Source organism: Oncorhynchus tshawytscha, unplaced genomic scaffold (assembly GCF_018296145.1).
Source record: "Oncorhynchus tshawytscha isolate Ot180627B unplaced genomic scaffold, Otsh_v2.0 Un_contig_5608_pilon_pilon, whole genome shotgun sequence".
NCBI classification, from domain to species: Eukaryota; Metazoa; Chordata; class Actinopteri; order Salmoniformes; family Salmonidae; genus Oncorhynchus; species Oncorhynchus tshawytscha.
The window spans coordinates 1-12,555 of NW_024606831.1; the positions used below are offsets into that span (position 1 = coordinate 1).

Here is a 12,555-nt window from a genome sequence, read left to right on the forward strand (position 1 = left end):
TCCACAGAGCAGAGCACGGCGTCCAGGCTGCTCAAACGCCACCGAAGGCGCAAGAAACAGCGCCCGCCCAGGCTCATAATTTTGCACGCCCAATTTTTCAGTTTTTGATTTGTTAAAAAAGTTTGAAATATCCAATAAATGTCATTCCACTTCATGATTGTGTCCCACTTGTTGTTGATTCTTCACAAAAAATACAGTTTTATATCTTTATGTTTGAAGCCTGAAATGTGGCAAAAGGTCGCAAAGTTCAAGGGGGCCGAATACTTTCGCAAGGCACTGTATATAGCAGTCGGTCATCACATTGCCGTACAGAGTAGTTTACACTGCTCATCTCTTGTCACCTCTTCAGCTCTCCCTGAGCCGCTCAACCTGTCATTGACGTGGGAGTCTGAATTCCGTATAAAGCTGTCGTGGAACGCACCAAAGGATTTAGATGCATCATGCAAGGTGAACTACATGATCACTACAACGATCGGAGAGGTGAGTCGAGTCGACTGTTTCACCCGGGCCACGAAAGGGACATTTTATTTTAATACAAATATTAATTTGGAATTTATTTAACTACAGACTGGTTTGCACGTATAGACTGAATGGGGACACATATTCACACATATAATAGAAAACAATCAAATGCAAAATATGAATCGCAATTAAAATTATATCAAAAGCCAAGTAAAATATTTTATTCACCAATTTCAAAACTTTTCTTATAGCTACTTTATAAATTATAACATCTTAAAGTATGAGAAACATCTGATATGAAGTGATGTTAACCTGTAGGCCATTTTAATATACACCATATTAATCTAAGATATAACACTGAATTTGAAATTACAGATAACATTTTTCTTTGCAGAGGAGACCCAAAGTAGAGACAACTTTCAAGTTGTATAAAGAGTATAGACTCTCTACGGAAGATGCAGTGAATTACACAGTGCAAACAAACCCCAAACACTGTATAGGTAGAACCATAAGCAAACCTGTCAGCAAATCCATCACTAAACCCACAGGTAGGTAACAGTCACTGGGGCAAATCCTAACTTTGAATTTTCACTTCGTCTCCCTCTGAAATCATTGCATGACTGAGTGAAAAGTTGGCTTAAGTGGAAGGAGTTTTCCCTTTATGAATTGGGACAGGTGAGCCCCTCTGAACTATATCCGATGTGTCTACTGTAATATGAACAATGTGCTGCGATTAATATTGTTTTACATGTTTGAAATTCCCTTGCATTTAATTCTAGTTAAATTCTAGTTAAACCTAAATTTTATCAGCATATCGATTGCGCAACCAGGGGTGGAAAGACCCTGGATCATTGTTACTCTAACTTCCGCGACGCATATAAGGCCCTGCCCTGCCCCCCTTTCGGAAAAGCTGACCACGACTCCTCCATTTTGTTGATCCCTGCCTACAGACAGAAACTAAAACAAGAAGCTCCCACGCTGAGGTCTGTCCAACGCTGGTCCGACCAAGCTGACTCCACACTCCAAGACTGCTTCCATCACGTGGACTGGGAGATGTTTCGTATTGCGTCAGACAACAACATTGACGAATACGCTGATACGGTGTGCGAGTTCATTAGAACGTGCGTTGAAGATGTCGTTCCCATAGCAACGATTAAAACATTCCCTAACCAGAAACCGTGGATTGATGGCAGCATTCGTGTGAAACTGAAGGCACGAACCACTGCTTTTAATCAGGGCAAGGTGTCTGGTAACATGACTGAATACAAACAGTGCAGCTATTCCCTCCGCAAGGCTATCAAACAAGCTAAGCGCCAGTACAGAGACAAAGTAGAATCTCAATTCAACGGCTCAGACACAAGAGGCATGTGGCAGGGTCTACAGTCAATCACGGACTACAGGAAGAAACCCAGCCCAGTCACGGACCAGGATGTCTTGCTCCCAGGCAGACTAAATAACTTTTTGCCCGCTTTGAGGACAATACAGTGCCACTGACACGGCCTGCAACGGAAACATGCGGTCTCTCCTTCACTGCAGCCGAAGTGAGTAAGACATTTAAACGTGTTAACCCTCGCAAGGCTGCAGGCCCAGACGGCATCCCAGCCGCGCCCTCAGAGCATGCGCAGACCAGCTGGCCGGTGTGTTTACGGACATATTCAATCAATCCCTATACCAGTCTGCTGTTCCCACATGCTTCAAGAGGGCCACCATTGTTCCTGTTCCCAAGAAAGCTAAGGTAACTGAGCTAAACGACTACCGCCCGTAGCACTCACATCCGTCATCATGAAGTGCTTTGAGAGACTAGTCAAGGACCATATCACCTCCACCCTACCTGACACCCTTGACCCACTCCAATTTGCTTACCGCCCAAATAGGTCCACAGACGATGCAATCTCAACCACACTGCACACTGCCCTAACCCATCTGGACAAGAGGAATACCTATGTGAGAATGCTGTTCATCGACTACAGCTCGGCATTCAACACCATAGTACCCTCCAAGCTCGTCATCAAGCTCGAGACCCTGGGTCTCGACCCCGCCCTGTGCAACTGGGTACTGGACTTCCTGACGGGCCGCCCCAGGTGGTGAGGGTAGGCAACAACATCTCCTCCCCGCTGATCCTCAACACTGGGGCCCCACAAGGGTGCGTTCTGAGCCCTCTCCTGTACTCCCTGTTCACCCACGACTGCGTGGCCATGCACGCCTCCAACTCAATCATCAAGTTTGCGGACGACACAACAGTGGTAGGCTTGATTACCAACAACGACGAGACGGCCTACAGGGAGGAGGTGAGGGCCCTCGGAGTGTGGTGTCAGGAAAATAACCTCACACTCAACGTCAACAAAACTAAGGAGATGATTGTGGACTTCAGGAAACAGCAGAGGGAACACCCCCATCCACATCGATGGAACAGTAGTGGAGAGGGTAGCGAGTTTTAAGTTCCTCGGCATACACATCACAGACAAACTGAATTGGTCCACTCACACAGACAGCATCGTGAGGAAGGCGCAGCAGCGCCTCTTCAACCTCAGGAGGCTGAAGAAATTCGGCTTGTCACCAAAAGCACTCACAAACTTCTACAGATGCACAATCGAGAGCATCCTGGCGGGCTGTATCAACGCCTGGTATGGCAACTGCACCGCCCTCAACCGTAAGGCTCTCCAGAGGGTAGTGAGGTCTGCACAACGCATCACCGGGGCAAACTACCTGCCCTCCAGGACACCTACACCACCCGATGCTACAGGAAGGCCATAAAGATCATCAAGGACATCAACCACCCGAGCCACTGCCTGTTCACCCCGCTGTCATCCAGAAGGCGAGGTCAGTACAGGTGCATCAAAGCTGGGACCGAGAGACTGAAAAACAGCTTCTATCTCAAGGCCATCAGACTGTTAAACAGCCACCACTAACATTGAGTGGCTACTGCCAACACACTGTCAATGACACTGACTCTACTCCAGCCACTTTAATCATGGGAATTGATGGGAAATGATGTAAATATATCACTAGCCACTTTAAACAATGCTACCTTATATAATGTTACTTACCCTACATTGTTCATCTCATATGCATACGTTGATACTGTACTCTATATCATCGACTGCATCCTTATGTAATACATGTATCACTAGCCACTTTAACTATGCCACTTGGTTTACATACTTATCTCATATGTATATACTGTACTCGATATCATCTACTGTATCTTGCCTATGCTGCTCTGTACCATCACTCATTCATATATCCTTATGTACATATTCTTTATCCCCTTACACTGTGTATAAGACAGTAGTTTTTTTGGAATTGTTAGTTAGATTACTTGCTCGTTATTACTGCATTGTCGGAACTAGAAGCACAAGCATTTCGCTACACTCGCATTAACATCTGCTAACCATGTGTATGTGACAAATAAAATTTGATTTGATTTGATTTAGTTTACGGTAGGTACTGTACATCCAATAAAATATTGAACAAAGGGGTGAGCAAACAGCCACACAGCTTAAGGCTATGCTGGATGGAAAACCTTAATAGGTCAACATTTAAATCTCCATCTCTCTCTTTGTCAGATCCTATTTTTGTAGTATGCCATGAGTCTGTTCTCGCTCTCTCTCTCTCTCTCAAATATATATATATATATATATATATATATATATATATTGAGAGAGAGAACAGACTACAGTATATATATATATATTTATTTATTTATTTATAACAGAGTTGGTGAAGAACTTCCAGTGTTCCCTCTACTCCTCTAAGGCCATGAACTGCAGCTGGCTCCCAGCCAATCAGGCCTCAGACCTCCAGCTCTACTATGGGTGAGAACTATTCTACTTCCTGTCAAAATCCCCCTAATACATCCCTACCCAATTCAACGGATAACAACTGAACTGGTAAAATAACTCCTGGAACACTGAATATTTGTCAGTTGAGCTGTGTCGGTTTAGCTGAGCAGTGACAGATTGTCATCCCTCTCATCCCTTATGTTTCAGGTACCTTGGTCCCTCCCACATAGCAGCATGCAGTGAGTACCAGTACAGAGATGGTCAGAGGACAGGATGTCACCTGAGAGGATCCTTCCTTCAATATGACGTCTACTTCAAGGTCAATGGGACTCTCGATGGCTTATCTGTACAGAATAACTTCCTGGTGCTTCCAAGATATCATGGTAAGAATAACTCCATACCACATTTTTTAACAGTTAAAAACAAATGTTTACGATATCCTCATGGTATGATCTGAAAAACATTCAAACACATTTACCTCAGGAAGTGAAGTCAGTAAAAATGTTGTCACGCCCTGACCGTCGAGATCCTTTTATTCTCTATGTTTGTTTGGTCAGGGTGTGACTCGGGTGGGAAAGTCTATGCTTTCTGGTTCTTTGTTTTTGGCAGGGTATGATTCTCAATCAGGGACAGCTGTCTATCATTGTCTCTGATTGGGAATCATACTTAGGCAGCCTTTTTTCCTTTTCTCATTTGTGGGTTGTTGTCTTCGTTTAATTAATGTATAGCCTTACGGAGCTTCATGTTCGTTTTTGTTGTTTTGTTGGCGACGTTTAAAAATGAAGAAAAATGTACGCTCACCACGCTGCACCTTGGTCCGGTCATTTTCAAGACGACGTTCGTGACAGTCGTCAATATAAAAAAGCTATATCTTTATGAAAGTAGACCAACCAGTGAGTAATTATATGATACGACTATTCTCTCAAGTATGCAATACTGTTTATTAATAATACTCTCATTTATCTAATGTTATACTATATGTCTGATTCCCTTCAGTCAAGCCCCCGGCCCCTAAGGTGAAGATCACAGAGGAAGGTAGGAATCTCATCCTGAGCTGGGACCCTCCGGACATAGGCGCTGTCCACTGCTGGAATTTCATCTTAAAATACAACAAGTGTCAAGAGTCTCTGGTAAGCCCTGGAGGTGTGGATATTTTATTTGATTTATGTCACCCTTTATATATCCATGAAAACAAACTACACACAATAACCCATAATGACAAAGAGAAATAAGGTTTAGACATTTTTGCAAATTAACAAAAATAAAAACAGATACCTTATTTACATAAGTATTCAGCCCCTTTGCTATGAGACTCAAATTAAGATAAGGTGCATCCTGTTTCCATTGATCATCCTTGAGATGTTTCTACAACCTGATTGGACTCCAACTGTTTTAAATTCAATTAATTGTACATGATTTGGAAATGCACACACCTGTCTATATAAGGTCCCACAGTTAAGAGCAAAAACAAAGCCATAACGTCGAAGGAATTTGTGTGTAGAGCTCCGAGACAGGATTGTGTCGAGGCACAGCTCTGGGGAAGAGTACCAAAACATGTCTGCAGCATTGAAGGTCCGCAAGAACACAGTGGCCTCCCTCATTCTTAAATGGAATATGTTTGGAACCACCAAGACTCTTCCTAGAGCTGGCCGCCCAGCCAAACTGAGCAATCGGGGGAGGGCCTTGGTCAGGGAGGTGATCAAGAACCTGATGGTCACTCTGACAGAGCTCTAGAGTTCCTCTCTAGAGATGGGAGAACTTTCCAGAAGGACAACCATCTTTGCAGCACTCCACCAGTCAGGCCTTTATGGTAGAGTAGCCGGACGGAAGCCACTCCTCAGTAAAAGGCACATGACAGCCTGCTTGGAGTTTACCAAAAGGCACCCAAAGACTCTCAGACCATGAGAAACAAGATTCTCTGGTCTGATGAAACCAAGAATGAACACTTTGATATGAATGCCAAGCGTCACATCTGGAGGAAACCTGGCACCATCCCTACGGTGAAGCATGGTGGTAGCAGCATCATGCTGTGGGATGTTTTTCTGCGGCAGGGACTGGGAGACTAGTTAGGATCGACGCAAAGTACTGAGAGAACCTTGATGAAAACCTGCTCCAGAGCGCCCAGGACCTTAGACTGGGGCGAAGGTTCACTTTACAACAGGACAACAACCCTAAGCACACAGCCAACACAATGCAGGAGTGGAATCGAGACAAGTCTCTGGATGCCCTTGAGTGGCCCAGCCAGAGCCCAGACTTGAACCCGATCTAACATTTCTGGATAAACCTGAAAATAGCTGTGCAGCAATGCTCCCCATCCAACCTGACAGAGCTTGAGAGGATCTGCAGAGATGAATATGAGAAACTCCCCAAATACAGGTGTGCCAAGCTTCTAGCGTCATACCCAAGAAGACTAAAGCAGGAAGTACCAGTGACTCGCTCAATACGGAAGTGGTCGGCTGATGGGGCTGCTACGCTACAGGACTGTTTTGCTAGTACAGACCAGAATATGTTACGGATTCATCAAATGGCATTGAGTATACCACCTCAGTCATTGGCTTCATCAATAAGTGAATCGACGACATCGTCCCCACAGTGACCATACGTACATATCCCAACCAGAAGCCATGGAGTACAGGCAACATCCGCATCGAGCTAAAGCCTAGAGCTAACACTTTCAAGGAGCAGGACACTATTCCGGATGTTTATCAGAAATTCCGCTATTCCTTCAGACGAACCATCAAACAAGCAAAGCTTCAATACAGGATTAAGATTGAATCCTACTACACCGGCTCTGATGCTCATCGGATATGGCAGAGCTTGAAAACGATTTACGGATTGCAAAGGGAAACCCAGCCGTGAGCTGCCTAGTGACACGAGCATACCAGACGAGCTAAATGCCTTTTCTAGTATAAAGATGAGGAAGGGAAGCACTACTAAGGTACACAATAGTACATTTGGTAGCTAGAAGGTGCTCTTTGGTAAAAGGGGTAAATTGGTCATCAAAAAGAGAGGACCAAGGCACTCTTCATATAAACTTTGTTTCTATTAAACATGCCATACGAATAAAGGCATTTTAATTAATTATATGAAGAGTGCCTTGGTCCTCCTTTCTTTTTAAATGCCTTTTCTGCTTGCTTCGAGGCAAGCAACACTGAAGCATGCATGAGACCACCAGCTGTTCTGGACGACTGTGGGATAACTCTGTAACCGATGTGAGCAAGACCTTTAAACAGGTTAACATTCACAAAGCCGTGGGGCCAGATGGATTACCAGGACGTGTACTCAAAGCATGCGCAGACCAACTGGCAAGTGTCTTCACTGACATTTTCAAACTCTCCCTGGTCAAGTCTGTAATACCTACATGTTTCAAGCAGACCACCATAGTCCCTGTGCCCAAGGAAGCGAAGGTAACCTGCCTAAATGATTACCACCTCGTAGCACTCACGTCGGTAGCCATGAAGTGCTTTGAAAGGCTGATCATGGTTTACATCAACAGCATCCTCCCAGATACCCTAGACCCACTCCAATTTGCATACCACCCCAACAGATCTGCAGATGACGCAATCTCAATCACACTCCACACTGCCCTTTCAAAAGGAAAAGGAACACTTATGTGAGTGCTGTTCATTGACTACACCTCAGTGTTTAACACCATAGTGCCCATAAAGCTCATCGCTAAGCTAAGGACCCTGGGACTAAACACCTCCCTTTGCAACTGAATCCTCGACTTCCTGACGGGACGCCCCCAGGTGGTAAGGGTAGGCAACAACACGTCTGCTACGCTGATCCTCAACACTGGGGCTCCTCAGGTGTGTGTGCTTAGTCCCATCCTGTACTCCCTGTTCACCCACGACTGTGTGGCCAAACACGACTCCAACACCATTAAGTTTGCTGACGACACAACAGTGGTAGGCCTGATCACCAACAACGATGAGACAGTCTGTAGGTAGAAGGTCAGAGACCTTGTAGTGTGGTGCCAGGACAACAACCTCTCCCTCAATGTGAGCAAGACAAAGGAGTTGATCGTGGACTACAGGAAAAGGCAGACCGAACAGGCCCCCATTAACATCGACGGGGCTGTAGTGGAGTGGGTCAAGAGTTTCAAGTTCCTTGGTGTCCACATCACGAACAAACTATCAAGGTCCAAACACACGTTCTACAGCCGCACCAATCGAGAGCATGACTGGTCGCATCACCACCTGGTATGGTAACTGCTCGGCATCTGACCGTAAGGCACTAAAGAGGGTAGTGCATGCGGCCCAGTACATCACTGGGGCCAAGCTTCCTGCCACCAAAGTCATAGACTGTTTTCCCTGCTACTACAAGGCAAGCAATACCGGAGTAACAGGTCTAGGACCAAAAGGCTTCTTAACAGCTTCAAACCATAAGACTGCTGAACAATTAATCAAATGGCCACCGGATTATTTACATTGACACCCCCCATTGGTTTTTTACACTGCAGCTTCTCGCTGTTTATTATCTATGAACTTCACGCATACCTACATGTACAAATTACCTCGACTAACCTGTACCACCGCACATTGACTCGGTACCAGTACCCCGTGAATATAGCCTCGTTATTTTATTGTATTACTTTTTATTATGTTTTACTTTAGTTTATTTGGTAAATATTTTCTCAACTCTTTCTTGAACTGCACTGTTGGTTAAGGGCTTGTAAGTAAGCATTTCACTGTTGTATTCAGGGCATGTGACAAAGTTTGATTTGACTCGATGCTGTAATCGCTGTCAAAGGTCCTTCAACAAAGTACTGAGTAAAGGGTCTAAATACTTATGTGAATGTAATATTGAAGTTTTTTTATATGAATTAGCAAACATTTCTAAAAACCTATTTCATGGTCATTATAGGGTATTGTGTGTAGATTGGTGAGGGGAAATAAAACAATTTAATCAATTTTAGAATAAGGCTGTAACGTAACAAAATGTATAAAAAGTCCAGGGGTCTGAATACTTTCCAAAGGCACTGCACGCCACTCAGTCGTGCCATTGTTATACAGGTTAGTCTCACAGAGATAAAAATCTATTTTGCAACAGGGAACTTTTCAGAACCTGTGTTTTGTAATAATACTTAATGATCCAAAACCAAATACACAGATAATGAGGCCTAAAGATTAGCTGGCTGCAGACAGAATGTGTGTCAGCTGAGGGGTTGGGCGTTCTGCTATTGTCAACATGACACCAGTCACGTATGCGAATTACACCAATAAAAATAGAGATTTAGTCACTGGACAGTATTTGCATTGTTTTTACAGACCTACTGAATGTGTTAGAATAAAGGGCTTTGGACATCTGCTTGTGTGTGTGCGTGCATGGGTGTATCAGTCAAATATTACACTTTGAGTTCCACTCATGGTTCTGTGTATGTTTCTTCCAGGGTAAGGAAATACAATTGGAACATGTACCAGGGAAGGTTTCATATGACCAGAGATGCCAGTACAGAGTCAAGCTTAAAGCAGTCTATACGAAATGGTGTGGGGAAGGAGGCAGCGACTGGAGCGAAGAGGAAATCTATGGTACTTTCTCCTCTTTCTCTACATTCTCTCCCTCTTTCAGAACACAGACAGTGATGTCCTGTAATTGTGTTACCGATTGTGTTACCATACCACCATGTTCCCGTTATCAAATAAAATAGAAGACAAATAGAATAAAACATATATATATATACCAGTAGTCTGTATAATAGTATATGTCGTCTTAATAGAGTCCCTGCCCATCTTCTAAAAATGTCTGGAATGCTACATCTTCAATAGTATCTTAAATAATCCCACAGCGCCCCCCCAAAAATATACACTGCTCAAAAAAATAAAGGGAACACTTAAACAACACTATGTAACTCCAAGTCAATCACACTTCTGTGAACTCAAACAGTCCACTTAGGAAGCAACACTGATTGACAATAAATTTCACATGCTGTTGTGCAAATGGAATAGACAACAGGTTGAAATTATAGGCAATTAGCAAGACACCCCCAATAAAGGAGTGGTTTTGCAGGTGGTGACCACAGACCACTTCTCAGTTCCTATGCTTCCTGGCTGATGTTTTGGTCACTTTTGAATGCTGGCGGTGCTTTCACTCTAGTGTTAGCATGAGACGGAGTCAACAACCCACACAAGTGGCTCAGGTAGTGCAGCTCATCCAGGATGGCACATCAATGCGAGCTGTGGCAAGAAGGTTTGCTGTGTCTGTCAGCGTAGTGTCCAGAGCATGGAGGCGCTACCATGAGACAGGCCAGTACATCAGAAGACGTGGAGGAGGCCGTAGGAGGGCAACAACCCAGCAGCAGGACCGCTACCTCCGCCTTTGTGCAAGGAGGAGCAGGAGGAGCACTGCCAGAGCCCTGCAAAATGACCTCCAGCAGACCACAAATGTGCATTTCTGCTCAAACGGTCAGAAACAGACTCCATGAGGGTGGTATGAGGGCCAGACGTCCACAGGTGGGGGTTGAGCTTACAGCCCAACACCGTGCAGGACGTTTGGCATTTGCCAGAGAACACCAAGATTGGCAAATTCGCCACTGGCGCCCTGTGCTCTTCACAGATGAAAGCAGGTTCACACTGAGCACGTGACAGGGTCTGGAGACGCCGTGGAGAACGTTCTGCTGCCTGCAACATCCTCCAGCATGACCTGTTTGGCGGTGGGTCAGTCATGGTGTGGGTTGGCATTTCTTTGGGGGGGCCGCACAGCCCTCCATGTGCTCCCTCCATCCTGACTGCCATTAGGTACCGAGATAAGATCCTCAGACCCCTTGTGAGACCGCTGGTGCGGTTGGCCCTGGGTTCCTCCTAATGCAAGACAATGCTAGACCTCATGTGGCTGGAGCAAGAGGAAGGCATTGATGCTATGGACTGGCCCGCCCGTTCCCCAGACCTGAATCCAATTGAGCACATCTGGGACATCATGTCTCGCTCCATCCACCAACGCCACGTTGCACCACAGACTGTCCAGGAGTTGGCGGATGCTTTAGTCCAGGTCTGGGAGGAGATCCCTCAGGAGACCATCCGCCACTTCATCAGGAGCATGCCCAGGCATTGTAGGGAGGTCATACAGGCACGTGGAGGCCACACACACTACTGAGCCTCATTTGGACTTGTTTTAAGGACATTACATCAAAGTTGGATCAGCCTGTAGTGTGGTTTTCCACTTTAATTTTGAGTGTGACTCCAAATCCAGACCTCCATGGGTTGATCAATTTGATTTCCATTGATAATTTTTGTGTGATTTTGTTGTCAGCACATTCAACTATGTAAAGAAAAAAGTATTTAATAAGAATATTTCATTCATTCAGATCTAGGATGTGTTATTTTAGTGTTCCCTTTATTTTTTTGAGCAGTGTATACTTTTAATACTAACTCACTTGCCTTTTGTGAACTCGCACTTGACTTTTTCCCCCTCAGCTAGCACTCTGCTAGCACTGACTGCTGATAGCTACTTTATTGAGAAAAAATGTACTTACTATGACTGAGATATGTGGTTGTCCCACCTACTGTAGCTATCGTAAGATGAATGCACTAACACCAAGTCACTCTGGATAGGAGTGACCGCTATATGATTAAAATGTAAATGTGTTTAGATTGATTGAGTGGAAAAGAGATATAGGAAATGTGATTTCACTCATTTTGGTGGTGCATTTTGGGCTTATTTTTGTGTGTTCTTTTTCAGGCACAGAAATACGTTTTTCCCCCAAGATTCCCCGAGGACCCTAACTGCACTGCTTAAGAGTGTCCGGAGTGGGAGCTCCGCAATCGATCATAGATCAGCACTCCAACTCTGAAACCACTCAAGACTGCAATTTTTCCTCTCTCTATACCTCTCTTTCCTTTCTTCTGTGCTGTTCAAGCAGCTCTGGATTTCTGTGCTTCTCCACCCTAGCTTTTGATGCAGCCTTCTTTCTTTTCTTATCTGCCAAGACGTTTATCTGCCAAGATAACAAGAAGTTTAAATTAATCCGATTGTTCTAGATTATTGCACATCCACTAATGGGGCATTACACTCAAAAAATGTCAAGTTTGGCACATGTTTGCACACCTCAAAGGTAGTCTTATGTCTCAAAAGTAGACTTAAAGGGATAGATCACCGAAATTACAAACGTACATTGGATTCCTTACCCTGTAAGCAGTCAATGGACAAGGCAAGACAGCAATCCATGCTTTGGTTTATAGCACAAAACCACTGCAAGTGGATATCCCCAACTTTTTTTTTTATAAGCATTTTCACATTCCATGTCCAAATCATCCCAGTGCCAAAAATTGATTGTCTAGCTCAATACAGTTAGTTTAAGATGATTTGGACATGA

At 44.4% G+C, this 12,555-nt stretch overlaps 1 protein-coding gene across 2 annotated transcripts; it reads left to right on the forward strand.

The window, feature by feature from the left end:
- Window positions 1-349: 349 nt before the first annotated feature.
- LOC112232767 lies at window positions 350-12,549 on the forward strand (the record flags this gene model as incomplete). 2 transcript variants are annotated; one of them, XM_042312309.1, is given in 7 exon segments in its annotated part: window positions 350-480; window positions 857-1,010; window positions 4,178-4,277; window positions 4,452-4,627; window positions 5,241-5,374; window positions 9,637-9,775; window positions 11,922-12,549. In XM_042312309.1, coding segments are annotated over 7 exon segments (878 nt in total), but the record flags the coding sequence as incomplete, so codon positions are not given.
- Between the last annotated feature and the right edge of the window lie 6 nt (window positions 12,550-12,555).